The following is a 15,911-nucleotide window of genomic DNA, read 5'->3' as shown; positions in this document are numbered from 1 at the left end:
CAGGCGTGCCCTTCCATCCTCTGTGCTTTCCCTGTCTCCAAGGTTTATCAACCTCTTTTTTCTACGTTTTCCGCTTTTGGTTCACCTTGTACACGTTGTTTGTGCATCGTAGCCGTTCCTTCCTTTGGATTAAATTCACCCACCCGCGCACGAACCCATGACATCTCCATCGACTCACTAACTCGCCCATTATTAGACAGCTTCGTTATTACGAGCTGTTGTCCAGTCATTCCTTCGACATTTCATTGCTATCCAGTCCTTGCTTCACCAACCTTTACAATTAATTCACCGCTTCTACACCTCGACTGTAGAACCATCACCGTGCATACATACTACTATACAACTGTAGCATACCCTCTGGTGAGTATCAGCTGGAACCCACAGCAAGATACGCGTCTGACTTGACCAAGTAAAGAACAACCACATCACAACACATTCACAATGGAAGGTTCATATCCCATGCACCCATCCCAAGCGATGCAGTCCCCATTCTTCTACTACAACCCGGATCCCCAGGGAGAGAACGCTCGCCAACACGGACACTTCACACCCCACCCATCAGGCCAGTCAACCTTCCAGCCGCAAGCCACTGTGTACTTCCAGCGCCCATCATCGGCCAACTCAGCACATCCAGTACCCTCAGACCGCATACGCAAGCCAGATGTTGACTCCAGTTGCATCTCCCCAGCCAATGTACCAGAAGCCAACCATCCTTATCCAGCCCCAGGACTCGCCTTTCCTGCGCCCAATTGATACCGACTACTCATATGCGCCTGCCACTCCTCCTCTGTCCTCCACCGGAAGCAACATGAGCAGCCCCCCATCAGTCTGCGACTTTATGCCAACTCCCATCAACGGATGCTTCCCTGGGGAGGGCATTGAGGGCGTCAAGCAGGGCTGTGAGGGTGAGGTCTTCTCTGAGCTCCTTTCAGCTGGTATTGAATGGAGGTCCGCTTCCCCACCTATGACACCTGGTAAGTAATTCCTTTATGCATGACATGATCGTTCAAGTTGCGCGAAATGTTAGAATGCAGCAAGCGCACAGGTGAAAGATCGAGCGTGGTTGCTAACTCTGCGTGAATAGTGTTCATCCAGCCCCGTTCGGCTAGCCAGGGCTCCTACCTCCTTTCCGCAACATCCTGCCCCTCGCTGTCCCCATCACCTTCACCCATTCCCCGCTCTCCATTTGTTGAGGCCGAGAACAACTTCTGCAACCCCCGAGACTTGACCGTTTCCGCGTCAGAGTCTGTCCACTTCCCTGACTCTCTGCCCTGGAGACGAGGAGCACAAGGGAGTGTTCAAAGGAGAGTCGGCCAAGATTGACTTTCCCGAATCAACTGAGAGCTTCCACTTCAACGGGCCTGGCCAACCTTTGAGCCCCTCTTTGAGCTCGACTGCGAGGACGACTTTACTGGCCTTGCATCATACCAGCCAGCCGAGAACACCCAGTTCCTCGGCAGCAAGCGCCAGCGCACCGACCTCGTTGCCTTTACCTCTGAGGAGGAGTTTGTCAGCGACGCCAGCTTCACTGACTTTGAGGAAGAGCTTGTTCACGGCCTTCCCCTGACTCCTGAGAGCGACTGCTGCGACGACATGCACGCTGCCTCTGCATCTAAGAGGCGTTCAGCTAAGAAGGCTCGCTCTGAGTACAGTGACGCCGAGTCGGACTACCAGGGTAAGACACAGACATCAGGTGATGAAAACACCGCGTCTGGAGCATCAAGCCAACATGAATCAGGTCAAGCGTCCAATGCCGACAACGCCAACAACTCCAGCTCTGATGAGAATGGCTCCACACCTGTTGCACCCACTAGCCGCCGTGGTCGCAAGCAGTCGCTTACTGAGGATCCCTCAAAGACCTTCGTCTGCACTCTCTGCTCGCGCCGCTTCCGCCGCCAGGAGCACCTAAAGCGCCACTACCGCTCCCTGCACACCCACGACAAGCCTTTCGAGTGCACCGACTGTGGGTAAGAAGTTCTCCCGCAGCGACAACCTGTCTCAGCACCAGCGCACACACGGCACCGGCGCCGTCGTCATGGGCGTCCTCGACGGTTCGGAGATGCCTCACGACATGGCACAATCTGGCATGTTCAACCCGCAAAACCCTGCGTCGATGGGTCAGCTCCTCTACAATGCTGCCGAGAGCATCTCAAGTTCAAGCTCTGACTCCTACTCCGACCTCGAGGCCTCTGCCATCAACAAGATGCGCAAGAGGAAGCGTGACGAGTAGATGTCGTCTCCTGTTCTCCTTCAAGTCTTTAACGAACCATCATGACACCAGGCGACTACACGTCTACTATCACGTCGTAACGCCGGATCGGCTGGGTTAGACAAGCTCCATCTTCGGCGGTCGGCGCGCTCTTCGGTCTGCGGTAGCAGCAAAAGTTGCCTACTTCTCTTCTTCAACTGTATTCTTGACCACCAATTTGGCTACACATACCGTACAAGATTGGCTTTTTCCTTCATCTCTGGTTGCGCGTTTTTCATATGCATTGCACATTGCAGGCTCTGGGGGATCATGGTTTGGAGGGACGGATTAGAATTGGTTGGTGTTCATTTGCGGGCTTGATTTCACACAACCCTTTACGACGGCATGGCCACAAACTCAACCGGCCATCGTCGCCGCGTTTCTCTCTCACCCGTTCGCATTTTCATTCTGCGTTCATACCCTCGTTGTAATCGGCTGCGTTCTGCGCACTGCCAAACATTCTGGGAATTTCGATTCTTTCAACCCACAACACGCACACAAACTCCATCTGTAATATTTGGATTGCCCTATACTGCTTCTAAGCACAGCGTTTTCCTTGCGTTACAAATCGTAGTAGAGTGCTGGCACGTCGAATACACATTTACCAAAAATAGTTTACACACTTTTTGAACCTTACTGGCTACCTTCCCGCGTCATTGTGACGGCTCGCCTTGACCATTCGGAGCTTATTGTCTACCTTGTCGCGTTATTTCGACGCCTGGCCTTGACCATGCGAAATTTCAGTGGCGTCGAGTGGCCTTTTCGCTTTGCGGCTTGCGGCGTGCGCCTCCATCCCGCCCAGGGACCCTGTCGATCCATCTGGGCCTGAATCGAGAAAGGCACGACCCCGCTAGTGCTTCAAAGTTTAGCGAAAACAAAGGTCTCAAAGTATACCTAGATGCTCTATCACACCACAATCGGACGCCACGACCGATTTCGCGATCGCGACCGCAAACAACGTTTCCCGACCATTTCGATTTGCGTTCTATTTGCAAGCCATAAGAATTCTCGTCGATGCCGATTCACTTTCTAACTGCAGGCCAGAACATACTCTAATCGATGCCGATTTGCTCACCACAAGCGAAACCAAAGACTCGCGCCGCTTTAGAGTAAGGAAACTTTGTATACACACACCATGTCCGCGGGACTCCACGTCATCGCACTGATATCCGGGGGCAAGGATTCATTGTTCTCCATCCTGCACTGTCGCGCGCAAGGCCACACCATCGTCGCCCTAGCCAACCTCCACCCTCTAGTGCCCGAACATGAAGATATCGACAGTTACATGTACCAGACCGTGGGCCACGCTGTGATTCCGCTGTATGCAGACGCTCTAGGCATTCCTCTCTACCGCCAGCCGATAGCTGGGTCCCCGCAGAATAGTCGGCGCGATTATGAGTGCGCGGAGCGGGATGAGACGGAGGATCTTGTGCCGTTGTTGAGCAGGGTGATGGAAAAGCATCCCGAAGCGAATGCACTCTCGACCGGCGCGATTCTGAGCACGTATCAGCGCACGAGAGTGGAATCTGTAGCGTTGAGACTGGGGCTCACGCCGCTTTCGTATCTTTGGCAGTATCCGCTACTACCGCCGTATATGCAGTCTTCACTGCTGAGTGATATGGCGGCCGTGGGGCAGGAGGCGCTTATCATTAAGACTGCGTCTGGCGGTCTGGATGAGAGTTTCCTGGGCCTGGATGTTGTGCGGCATACCACAGTTGCGAAGCTGAAGAAGGCGATGGGGAGGTTTGGGGAGGCCGGGGATGGCGCGATTGTAGGCGAGGGAGGTGAGTTCGAGACGCTGGCGATTGATGGGCCAAGTGGGTTGTGGAAGAAGAAGATTCGGATTGGAGAGACGGAACGTGTGGTTTTGGAGGGGGGACAAACGGTGCTGAAGATTAAAGAGTGTGGGCTTGAGGAGAAAGAGAGGGGTGATGGGGTGGGAAAGGGGCGTTTGGAGGATTCCGGAGCTCTTTGATCAGGAGTTCAAGGACATACTCGACGATGCAGAGAACAACACGACCTCTGCATCTGCAGGCTCAAGTCCGACGAAGCAACACCCCCCAACCTCTCTCACTCTCCCAACAAACACACACGCCCATTCCCCCATCGTCTTCACATCCTCCAACCTCTCCTCCCCCACCCCATCCTGCTCCCCGTCCCACCAACTAACCTCCATCCTCCTCCGCCTCTCTCACATACTCACACAATCCTCCCTCCCCAAATCCCGCATCTCCCACACCACCCTCCTCCTCCGCCACATGTCCACCTTCACCACCCTCAACCCCATCTACGCCACCTTCTTCTCCACCCTCAACCCCCCCTCGCGCGTCACAATCGCCTGCGGCCCGGCCATGCCCCGTGGCGTAGACGTCATGCTCAGCGTAGTCCTGGACAAAACACCCTCTCGCCAGGGCCTACACGTCCAGAGCAGGAGTTACTGGGCCCCCGCGAACATCGGGCCGTACAGCCAGGCGATATCCGCTGCTCTCCCAGACGCTGACGGCGGGGAGGTGGTGTATGTAGCTGGACAAATCCCGCTCGTGCCGGCGAGTATGGAGATTTATGCTGAGCGCGGGTTTGCGGGGCAGGTGGTGCTTGCGCTGCAGCATTTGTGGCGGGTGGGCAGGGCGAAGGGGGTAAGGGGGTGGATTGCGGGCGTGGGGTTTGTTCCAGCTCAAGTCCATGATGTGGATGGTTGTGTTGGGGTGGTGAGGGAGGCGTGGAGAAAAATACATGAGAAGGCTGCGGTGGAGGAAGAGGAAGGGGATGAGGAGAGTGTGGATCCGTGGGATCGACTGAATGGCCACCAAGTGGCGTTCAACGACAAGACGTATCGCGCGCCGATTCCAGATCACGATGCCATATCTGGACACCGCACGCCGCCGTGTTTCGTCGTGCAAGTTGAGGCGCTGCCTCGCGGCGTGGATATCGAGTGGAGCGCGACGGGCTTGACGGCTAAGAGCATACACACTGACGGGAATGAAGTCGCGCCGGCGGGGTCATCGACGCGATTTTACGCGTTTGAGATCACAGGGGAGGAGGATTGTGAGAGGGTGAGAGAGAAACAGTGGGCGAATGCGACGCTGTATGCTGGACGGAGGTTTGAGTGGGAAGGGGATATGAAGGGTGTGCAGTGGATCCCATGTCATCGAGTCTGGGGCAGTAATGGGAGAGAAGTGCGCGGCGTGATCATTGGGCGAGTAGACCACGCATCCTCAGTATAAAAAATGTGATCTATACATTGCATTTCATCGTTGAATACTAAGCTATACATCAACATGAACATCATGACTCCATCTTTCCCAGACCCGTAGGCCAGTATACCCAACCGCCCTAAAACGCCACGCATTCTTGTCACATTCATATTTCATCAAAAGAGTAGAGTTATATATGGGTATCAAGCAATATTACCCGCCAGCCCCAAGAAGAGCGCCTGGGCGGCGAGTTGCAGCGTCCAGATGCCGACTTTTTTTATCCGGCGTTTGCGCACTGTACGGTCGTCGAGGACGTCGCGGGCGAAAGCATCGTACATCTGTTTCTGGTGTTAGCATGTTGTGATGTATGAGAGAAAGAAAACTGACCTCTCGAGATACTTCCTCCATCAAGCCGCTGTCGTAGAGTGTCCAGCTTCCGTCGAACTCGCTGACTTTTTTGACGACACGGCAATTTACGGGAATGAAAGTGCGCTTCGAATTAATGTAGGCGACAATGGGTCGGACGAGCGCGTTGTTGACGTAAGATATGTCTCGTGTGAAGATGGGTACGGCGGCGCGGACGTCATTGAGATGGACGCGCATATCCATGATGATGAAGCGCTTATCCTCTCCTTCACTTTCCTTGTGCTCGGCGGTTTCATCGTGGTGGTGGTCATCAAAGCCAGGCGTAGCGTGGTCTGAGAAGTGGTGTTTGCGGCCGTTTTGTGTGACAGTGGCTTCGACACGGTCGTACATGTCAGACATGACCTTTGCGAGAGACTCATCGTCGTCGTTGGGAAGCATGATGTCTGCTATGATGTCGACGTTGCCTTCGTGAATCCATGAGAAGGGGCCATCGTAGCCTCGGTTGAGATGGTCGATGTTAAGACCATCGATGCGTATCCTGCTGTGCTTCTTCCATGTGCTGCCGTCTTCAGACGCGCTGTTAAGTTGTGTACCAGTGTAGTTGTGAGTTTGTCTGGGGTGAATGGTGAACAGGGAGTTATCGAATGAGCCGGACATCATGTTCGCTGAGAGAAAATCGTAGAACAGCCATTGCTTTCGCAGCTGTGGCAAGTCGCACGAATAGACGCTTGCGGCGAAGGGGCGGAAACCACCTGGTTGGTAGATGGTCACTAGTAAATCCTCCATCTTGAACGAGTTGAGCTCGAAGTCACCTGGGTTGTGCTCGTGCTTGTATGACCGGGGATCTACGCCCTCGATTGTGCGAACGTGCGTTCGATCGATGACACCGCGAATGCCCTTGATCTCCACGTCCTCCAGCATCCCCTTTCCGTTGAACCATTTCGAGAAGGATAGCGTAACATTCACCGTGTCAATGGAGATGTCGAACTGGGTGTAGTTTGTGTCTTCTTCGGGCTCTGCTCCCTGCTCGACACCCTCCTGGTGCTCCTTCTCGTCCTTCTCTTGCTGCGCAACAGCGGCCGCGGCCGCAGCCATCTCAGTCTGCGAGCCCTTGCTGACCTTGCCACCTTTTTGGCCCGGTCTCCTCGAGACGTAGACCTTCCTGAACGAGATGACACCGTCCTTCCACTTGGGTACTACAGCCGTCTCGAAAACAACCTTGATGCCCGACGACTTTGTCAGGTAGTTTCCAATCCACTTGGCGAGCGTCTCTTGCAGAAAAGGCAGTGTTGATGAGGAAGACGGTCAACATGAAGAAGGTCGTTGTTCCCAGCACAATCCACAGCACGTGCGCAGCCAGGATCCACGAGAAGAGTGCATAGATCTCGTCGGCGTTGAAGGGACGCGCACTTCGAATAGTGAGCCATTTGAAGTGGATCTTTATCCGCGACCAGAACCCCGAGGCTGCCTCGAGCAGTTCTGCTTTTGTCGGACGTTTGAGATGTGGTAGGGTGTGGGGTAGACGGTCGAGGAGGTGCTTGCTGGAAGCGTCCTGGGCGTCGGACTTGGGGGCCGATGGCTGTTTCGAGCCTTTGGGAGGGGGTTGGGGCTGTGGAGAGAGGGTTGCTTGCGGAGCCTGTGGTGGGGTCCGCTTGTTCTTGGAGGAGCCATCCGTCACTGAGCTCTTGTTGCGTCGGTCGCTGGCAGCACTCTTTCTGGCTGCTTTCTTCGATCTCGAAGATGCATGTCTGCAGAAGGCGGACAGCACAGTGACTGTCACGCTTTGCTGGCCATGGCTGTGTCGGAACAGCGGTCCTTGTAGCAGTGGTGCGGTACCCGATGTGACATGTGACGAGCGCGTCAAGGGCGAATGTGTGGAGGAGAGGCCCAGCACTTGGGTACTCAATGTGATGCGTCGTCTCTGAGCGAAGTCGCTCCAGGGTGTCCGCAAATGGCTCCCAACGCTGAAGCGCGGCAGCACTCCAGTCTGGGTCAGCGGCTGGTCGACGACGGAGCGCCGCAGAAAAGCGCCAGCCGTCCAGCCTACATTCCTGCTCATTATATTCACCGCAGCCACATTGTCGAGTCCGCGGGTCCGTGGAGGCTGCGGACTGGTCGATCGGGAGGGGAAAGAGGGGCGTGGGTTTGGTGAAGCAGAGTGGGAAGGACCAAGTTCACGTCATTATGGTGCTGGCACAGACTGGACTTTGCGGTGAAAGCGCTAGTACGTAGCCGGCTGCCACCGCCATCTCGCCTCACCAAAATTCGCGACCGCGAAACTTTCTTATCGATAGCCCCGCCGAAATTCACGATTCTGCCGCCCACGGCTCCACCACCAGAAGACTGCAACAAGTCCAGCAAAAGGAAGACACAAAATGCCTGCACCCACAGCCCTCCAGCGCCGCCCCGAGGAATTTGCGGAAAATGTCAGCGAGGACGTCTCCATGGAGGCCAGCGCCGTCCCGCTGCCCGAAGACGACGCAGACCTGATTGACATGAGCATCGAGCCCGGCACAGCCATAGAAGCCGCGCCAGACGCGCTTGCCGACGACATGCCCATGACCGACGAGAGCGGCCGCCCCAAGTTCGCGCCCGCAAAGTCGATACCGCTCGCCTTCCGCCACGAGCAGCGCAAAGTGCCCATCCCCCCACACCGCATGACGCCGCTGAAGACGGCATGGCCTAAGATATACCCCCCGCTGGTCGAGCACCTCAAGCTGCAGGTGCGCATGAACATCAAGACCAAGTCCGTCGAGCTGCGCACATCCAAGAGCACAACCGACACTGGCGCTCTGCAAAAGGGCGAGGACTTTGTCAAGGCTTTCACGCTCGGCTTTGACGTTGACGACGCCATTGCCCTGCTCCGTCTCGACGACCTCTACATCGAGACATTCGAGATCAAGGATGTCAAGACCCTGCAGGGCGAGCACATGGGCCGCGCTATTGGACGTATAGCAGGCAAGGACGGAAAGACCAAGTTCGCCATTGAAAATGCAAGCCGGACACGGGTGGTATTGGCAGACTCGAAGATCCACATCCTGGGTGGGTTCAAGAACATCCACGTCGCCCGGGAGGCTATCGTCAGCTTGATCTTGGGACAGAACCCCAGCAAGGTCTATGGCAACCTGCGAACCGTTGCTGGACGCATGAAGGAGAGGTTTTAGATGACGGTCAAAAGCGATTGTGTGCATTTCAATGGCGTTCAGGTTTGGGGATACCATCTAGCATGACTGCATGATTAGAGGGCGATGGACTGGAAATCGCTTCAAGAATAAACAAATTCTGTTCTACGAAACCGTCTTGCACTCTCACCCCAACTACAAGCATGCCTGCATGTGCCGTGATGGGCAGTCTGTGAAATGCATATGAGTCTGACCATCCGTACTCAGCACCTTCTGCCACAACGTCTTGCGGTACTCTGTTGATTTGATATGGGAGTGCAACTCGAGCCTACGAATTTTTTTCTTATCGGCCCTTGCTCACAGGCACGCTCCGTTCCGACCCAAAGTCAGCACTATATATGGACATCGATAACGAAACATTTGACACTCAGGCCTTCATAGCCCTGTGCCAACAAACATGTTGAGCTTATTTGCCCGCTCGGGTCTCGCTTAGGAGAACGTCCCCCATCCTCAGTATCGAGTACTGTCAGCTGTGCCCCTACACTGCATAACCTCACCGGGCACCAGGTCCCCTAAAGCCATAAATTAAGATAACCGAACGCAATGCATCATCTCCCCAGATTTCGTTGTTATGCCTACCAGATCTATCATTTGTCCGCAGCGGATGGTGTTTGAGGCACCCTCCGACCCTCCGCAGCTTGACCCACCCTTCTAGAATGTGGCTGGCCTTGCGCACCCATTCAAGCTCGCCCCAAGCAGCTAACAAGCTTTCTCTTGCGATTTTGTAGGGTCTGATTGGCTCGGGTTCAGGCGTTGCGACTGCCATGCCACGGCTGCTTGGTCGCGAGCGGAATTAGTCTCGCGGGCATAGGAGGGGATACGCAGATACGGTTGTCACCGTCCGTCTCAAAAGGGCGGGCGTCTGGCTAAGTACCGAGGGAATCATGTATACCAGTATGCCTGTTGCTGCCTTCTGCCATATACTGATATGATTTCCTTCTCACATTGATCCCCATTCTCCTTCTCATTTGACTGTGTTCAGAGTTGTGCATTCTTGTTCACTAGTTCTCTGGCTTCAGAGTACCTGATTACCGAGATCTGCAAACGACAATTACACTTCACGGTTGCTTCCGTCTTGGTTTCGCGCCTGCTTTGGTAAGATTTGCAACTCCTTCTACATACCGTCGATATGTCAAACTTGTGTTGAAAAATCCTTCAGCCAAAGGCACGAAAAGCATGCATGTTGAGTGTGCTAACAGCTCGACCCAGATCCCACACTTCATCCACAATGGCAACTCCCGCAGCATTCTCAAATCCCGTCCGGGAAACCCAAGACATACAGGACGAAAAGGTCCGGGAAGCATACCAACAAGGCCACGATGCCGACCGGACACCAGAAGAGTCCTATACAACAGACATGGAAAAAGGCCTCCAAAGTCAAGCCCAATCAACCTACACTGACGAACAAACACTCTCCGGCGACGTAACGGCAGACCCAGAAGCACCCGAAGATCCCAACATCGTCGACTGGGACGGCCCTTCCGACCCGACGAATCCCCAAAACTGGCCCATGTCGAAGAAATGGGGCATCATCGCATCCTTGGGCGCATGTACGCTCATCACGCCACTGGCATCATCTTTCTTCGCGCCTGGCGTTCCACAAGTACTTAGGGAGTTCCACGAAACCTCGAACGTTATAGCTGCCTTTGTTGTGTCTGTGTATATCCTTGGCTTCGCTATTGGGCCCCTGTTCATTGCGCCACTGTCTGAGCTGTACGGTCGCATATACTTGTACAATGTGTGCAATCTGCTGTTTGTTATTTTCAATGTTGCGTGTGCCCTGTCCAAGTCTATGGGCATGCTGATTGCTTTCCGCCTCCTTGCGGGATGCGCTGGCTCAGCGCCTTTGACTATCGGAGGAGGAACCATTGCCGACAGTAAGTCGAAACTCTTCCTGATATCATTTTGGACAGACAGAAAGGTGGTTGGAAAAAAACCACAGCTAGTTCAACTTCCTCTGAACGGTTTCGCCTGAGACACCTGCTAACCATGTCTTCCCCTTCGACAGTGTTTCCCCCCGAACAACGCGCCGGCGCAATGGCAATCTGGTCTCTAGGCCCGCTCCTGGGCCCCGTCATCGGCCCCGTCTGCGGCGGCTTCCTCGTCGAAAACATGTCCTGGCGCTGGGTATTCTGGATCCTCGCCATCTTCGGCGGCGTGTTCGGCCTCATACTCCTCCTCGTCGGCTCTGAATCCTACGGGCCCACGCTGCTCGAGCGCAAAGCCGCTGCATTACGCAAATCCACTGGAAACCCGGATATTCGCTCGAAGCTCGCGAAGAACATCCCCCCGAGAGAGGTGTTTGTACGCGCGATTTCGAGGCCGATGAAGATGCTTTTCATGTCGCCGATTGTGGGCCTGATGAGCTTGTATATTGCGATTAATTATGGGATTTTGTATCTTTTCTTCACGACGATTACGTTTGTGTTTGAGCAGAAATATCACTTTAGCTCTGGCGCTGTGGGTCTGTCGTACATCGGCTCAGGCGTGGGTATGCTGGTGGGCATGGGAGTTCTAGGGGTCATGTCCGACAAGGTCATCAAAAAGCAACAAGCCAAAGGAAACGTCAAGCCGGAGCATCGACTCCCGCTGATGTTGACGGTTCCGGGAGCAGTCGCCCTACCCATTGGCGTCTTCGTGTACGGCTGGACGGTACGTTGATAACAAGTAGTAAAAGCTCGCGCGAGAACTCGACACTGACGATTTTATAGACATACTACGGCGTCCACTGGATCGTCCCCATCATAGCGACCGCATTCATCGGACTTGGCAATCTTACCGCCATGATGACCATTCAAACATACCTCGTCGACGCCTTCACAATCCACGCCGCATCGGCAATCGCAGCAAACACCGTCCTTCGGTCGGTTTTCGGCGCAGTGCTCCCGCTATCTGGCTTGTCCATGTACGACGCACTAGGCCTTGGGTGGGGGAACAGTCTGCTGGGATTTATTAGTCTGGCGTTCATTCCCGTGCCGATTTTCTTCAGGTTTTATGGAGAGAGGATTCGGACGAGTAAGAAGTTCCAGGTGCAGTTTTGAATCTGAGGTTTAGCGGCATTAGATGGAGTTGGGTTTTGCATATAAAGATACCATGGCTTGGTGGAGACGCATTGACGACGTTTACCATCAGAAAAGCCAGATACGTGAATAAGTCGAAAGACATGTAAAAACATATTCTCAATCCAATCACGATCATACCATGCTTTGCTGCGTTTGTACAGCGTTGGGTGAGACTTCCAAGCGGGATGGTGTCTTTGGGATTGGTAGCAGCACTAGTTCGTGCAGTGATTCGTGCCTGGTCTGGCTCAATGCAGTGAACAGTAGCGGTGTAGCGATAGCTAAGGCTACAAATTTTCAAGGCCGCTTTTAGGAACATATCATAGTCTAACACGCCTTTGAAGCCATGTACGCTGGCGTATAATTTGGTGCATAGGTTTCAACAAGGGAGAAAGTTTAAACAGAGCGAACACGAATAGTTGCGGTACCTAGAGAGACTCTCAAGTGGGATGGGATCATCGAGAGCGGTGGCCTGTTTCATAGCATGAACCTCTGCGTTAGGACAAGAATCGTCCGAGCAAATTGTGGCTTTCAGCGACATGACGTGAGGACGACACAGAGGCCAATGGATTTCCCGAGCACGAGTCGCCGAATTAATGGAAACCCTGGGCGTCTCCAGTCTCAAACCTAACATCCAGACATCAGACGATTGCGCCATACCGGGAGTCATTTCAAGCTCGCGATGGGTCGGATCGATGGTAGCGGAAGTAAGTGATCCACGTCGGAGCGGGTGTAGCGAACATGCCGTATCACCGACATACCGACCTCAAACACTAAAACGCCCAGAGAGATCCCGAGGTCTGGCCATTTACCCACAAAAAGCTTAGATCAGGCCCAGCCCTAGGGGAAAGTCGCAAACGAATGCGAACATTGACGGACGAAATTCATCTTGAGGAACCCACAGTTGAATGAGCGAGGCTATGCGATGGGGGGCCTCGTGTGCGCATGCAATTGATGGTGATGACTGGAAGCTTCTGCAGTTGCTGTGTCTCCAGGAGAATGACTCCACTACAATCCCAGAGGATCGAATTCCCAAGACTTTGTCCCGATCGCGAGGGTCTGACTAGACTCATCGCAAATGCTGCCGGGGCGCGCGGACGCCGAGAACACCAAAACTCTTATGCAGGCTTGATCGATGACGATCTCAGCTGGCGGTTGCTTCTATTCGCTTCTACACAGTGTGCTAGTTTGCGATTCTGGCATGTCCTTGCCGAACTTGCAGCCCCTTGCGATGCGCGCCGCACGTCTTAATGAGAACCATCGAGTGCCGCAGGGAGCGCGAGGAATCCGTGTGGCTTGCCAGGCAACAATTTTATGATTTCGAGGCGTCGCTTAGGAGTCGCGGACGAAATGCAGCCGGACATATGGGTGAAAGCGGGAAAGCGTGTGTACCGATCTCCGCTAGTCTGATGAAGTTGTACCCACCCAAACGGGGACGAGAAGACCAATGTTTGCAGTGTCATTGCTTGTGTCTCCATTTCAGCCCTACATCCGCCCTTGTATGCCCTCCTTTTCTGGATACTACAAATAGTGCCCTGGCCCCTCAGGCAGCGGCCCTTTGATCACGCAGCTTCCGTCTTCAGACATACACTCGTCATTCAGGACTAGTCGACGCCCTCGCCTTGGCGCATACCTCGACCAGTCTATATAGCGCCACGCACGACGCAATCATGAGCGACGCAAACAATCACCTCCGGCCTACGACGCAGGCAAGCATGGCCGAATCAGACAGGACTGCGGTGCAAAGTCATGAGCCCTCGCTTTTGGAGGGCAAGGGTGCTGTCGAAGCTGTAGCACCTGCAGCCAATCCTGCATCCGTCGAGCCAATCATCGCAGACGAGAAGAATGCTGGAGTAGTCGACACAAAGCGCAATTCGCAAATCAGCGCAGACGACGAAGAGGACGGTTTCGAATACCCCAAGTCTTGGAAACTAGCGGCCATCACAATAGCTCTCTGCTTGAGCGTCTTTTGCATGGCATTGGTAAGTCATTTCATGTCCTGGATGTCTTCGCGGTATTAACATTAGAGTAGGACAATACCATTATAGCAACGGCGAGTACGTCAATCAATTTACGACTGCATGTAAGACACAAACTGACCTGATGTTAGTTCCTCGCATCACCGACCAGTTCAAAGCACTGAACGATGTCGGTTGGTATGGCAGCTCATACCTCCTCACAACATGCGCCACCCAACTCATCTACGGAAAATTTTACACCTTCTACTCCATCAAATGGGTCTACCTCATCGCGCTCGCCATCTTCGAACTCGGCTCTTTGATCTGTGGTGTTGCGCCCAACTCTACTGCGCTGATCATTGGTCGTGCGGTTGCTGGAGTCGGTGCAGCTGGCATCTTCAGCGGTGCGATACTCATTATTGCCAGCACGGTTCCGCTTCGCAAGCGTCCTACCTACATGGGTTTGATTGGTGGTATGTACGGCATTGCGTCTGTTGCGGGTCCTCTGTAAGTTTCGCCTACAACACCAAGACTGATCAACACGTGCTAACAAAGCTTAGTATGGGCGGAGCCTTCACCGATCACCTAACCTGGCGCTGGTGCTTCTATATTAATTTGCCATTCGGTGCCCTTACAGCTGCATTTATTATCCCGTTCTTGAGCGTTCAGCGACGTGGAAAGAAGGTCGACGCGACATGGAAGCAGCAGCTTAAGAAGTTCGATCTCGAGGGCACTGTACTCTTCCTCCCAGCCATCATCTGCCTGCTCCTTGCGCTTCAGTGGGGAGGATCCAAGTATGATTGGGGTAACGGCCGCATTATCGCACTCTTCGTCATATTCTCTCTCCTCATCATCGGCTTCATCGCCATCCAATGGTACAAACAGGAGAACGCCACCGTTCCTCCCCGCATCTTCCTCAACCGCAACGTTTGGGGATCGGCATGGTTTGGAGCTATGCTTGGCGCTGCTTTCTTCGTCATGGTCTACTATCTTCCCATCTGGTTCCAGGCGATCAAGGGCGTTTCTGCTACGAAGTCCGGCATCATGAACCTCCCTTGCATTTTGGGCCTAGTCATCGTGTCTATGAGCTCGGGCATCCTTGTGACGGTTATCGGCTACTACACCCCCTTCATGCTCATTTCCAGCGTCTTGATGGCCATTGGTGCTGGTTTACTGTCCACCTTTGAGACCGACTCGAACTCTCCCAGATGGATCGGATACCAATTCCTCTTCGGTGCCGGGGTTGGATTCGGCATGCAGCAGACACTTGTCGCCGTCCAGACTGCACTTCCCGCAGGCGACGTCCCCATCGGTACCGCCATCATGATGTTCACGCAAACACTCGGTGGTGCCCTCTTCATCAGCGTCGGCCAGAACGTCTTCACGAACCAGCTCATCAAGAACCTCGGCACCCTCGTCCCTGAGCTCGACACTAAGATCGTCCTTGCTGTTGGCGCTACTGAGCTCAAGAACGCCATCGAGGAGAAATTCCTACCCGGTGTCCTTACAGCCTACAATCTCGCTCTTACGCAAACCTTCTACGTCTCTGTCGCTACTGCGTCAATGTCCATCCTTGGCGCAGCATTCGTGGAGTGGAAGAGCATGAAGGGCAAGCAAGTCGTCATGCACGCCGCATAGACGATCGAAGCCACACCCGATGACGCAACGCGTGTCAGAACCATAATTCGACTTCATAGATACCCGGCATTTGATTGCGTTATACCCGTTCCGTACGTCAGCATAGCGTGTTGGTGCGGTTTAGAGTTTTGCATCTTAGTATGATTGTAATAGATTGACGGCCTTTGTAGGGAGGGCGTGTCACAGATATGGGGTGTCAGCTGTGCTGGTGGACCACTCTTCGCTCCCAAAAGTTGTATAGAACGTAATGCATAAGTAATATCGAA

The 15,911-nt window shown here is 53.9% G+C and overlaps 6 protein-coding genes across 6 annotated transcripts; 5 read left to right on the top strand and 1 right to left on the bottom strand.

The window, feature by feature from the left end:
- Positions 1-441: 441 nt before the first annotated feature.
- On the top strand, positions 442-2,861 carry SNOG_03780 (hypothetical protein; the record flags this gene model as incomplete). The annotated part of the gene is given in 6 exon segments (XM_001794274.1): positions 442-693; positions 722-974; positions 1,085-1,296; positions 1,378-1,675; positions 1,739-1,967; positions 1,987-2,861. 6 exon segments carry the CDS (start codon positions 442-444, stop codon positions 2,228-2,230), a joined length of 1,488 nt encoding a protein of 495 aa, XP_001794326.1. The 3' UTR covers positions 2,231-2,861.
- Positions 2,862-3,383: 522 nt separating this feature from the next.
- On the top strand, positions 3,384-4,960 carry SNOG_03779 (hypothetical protein; the record flags this gene model as incomplete). The annotated part of the gene is made up of 3 exons (XM_001794273.1): positions 3,384-4,184; positions 4,228-4,884; positions 4,922-4,960. The coding sequence occupies 3 exons, from the start codon at positions 3,384-3,386 to the stop codon at positions 4,958-4,960; spliced, it is 1,497 nt and encodes a 498-aa protein (XP_001794325.1).
- Positions 4,961-5,645: 685 nt separating this feature from the next.
- SNOG_03778 (hypothetical protein) lies at positions 5,646-7,867 on the bottom strand (the record flags this gene model as incomplete). Its single annotated transcript, XM_001794272.1, is given in 3 exon segments — positions 5,646-5,780; positions 5,830-7,065; positions 7,085-7,867. The coding sequence occupies 3 exon segments, from the start codon at positions 7,865-7,867 to the stop codon at positions 5,646-5,648; spliced, it is 2,154 nt and encodes a 717-aa protein (XP_001794324.1).
- A 316-nt stretch (positions 7,868-8,183) lies between these two features.
- On the top strand, positions 8,184-9,100 carry SNOG_03777 (hypothetical protein; the record flags this gene model as incomplete). The annotated part of the gene is made up of 1 exon (XM_001794271.1): positions 8,184-9,100. The coding sequence occupies one exon, from the start codon at positions 8,184-8,186 to the stop codon at positions 8,970-8,972; it is 789 nt and encodes a 262-aa protein (XP_001794323.1). The 3' UTR covers positions 8,973-9,100.
- Positions 9,101-10,218: 1,118 nt separating this feature from the next.
- On the top strand, positions 10,219-12,031 carry SNOG_03776 (hypothetical protein; the record flags this gene model as incomplete). The annotated part of the gene is made up of 3 exons (XM_001794270.1): positions 10,219-10,867; positions 10,999-11,642; positions 11,702-12,031. The coding sequence occupies 3 exons, from the start codon at positions 10,219-10,221 to the stop codon at positions 12,029-12,031; spliced, it is 1,623 nt and encodes a 540-aa protein (XP_001794322.1).
- A 1,600-nt stretch (positions 12,032-13,631) lies between these two features.
- On the top strand, positions 13,632-15,911 carry SNOG_03774 (hypothetical protein). Its single transcript, XM_001794269.1, has 4 exons — positions 13,632-14,031; positions 14,082-14,106; positions 14,160-14,514; positions 14,568-15,911. Exons 1-4 carry the CDS (start codon positions 13,720-13,722, stop codon positions 15,643-15,645), a joined length of 1,770 nt encoding a protein of 589 aa, XP_001794321.1. The 5' UTR covers positions 13,632-13,719; the 3' UTR covers positions 15,646-15,911.

The sequence above is a fragment of the Parastagonospora nodorum genome (genome assembly GCF_000146915.1).
Source record: "Parastagonospora nodorum SN15 chromosome Unknown scaffold_5, whole genome shotgun sequence".
In the NCBI taxonomy this organism is placed as follows: domain Eukaryota; kingdom Fungi; phylum Ascomycota; class Dothideomycetes; order Pleosporales; family Phaeosphaeriaceae; genus Parastagonospora; species Parastagonospora nodorum.
Note: the sequence above shows the minus strand (reverse complement) of the source record. Positions and strands in the feature narration are given on the sequence as shown.

Coding starts and splice junctions, on each gene's coding strand:
- SNOG_03774 (XM_001794269.1), top strand. CDS start 13,720: ATGAGCGACGCAAACAATCACCTCCGGCCTACGACGCAGGCAAGCATG. Junction 14,032..14,081: donor GCGTCTTTTGCATGGCATTG/GTAAGTCATTTC, acceptor ACATTAGAGTAG/GACAATACCATTATAGCAAC. Junction 14,515..14,567: donor GCGTCTGTTGCGGGTCCTCT/GTAAGTTTCGCC, acceptor AACAAAGCTTAG/TATGGGCGGAGCCTTCACCG.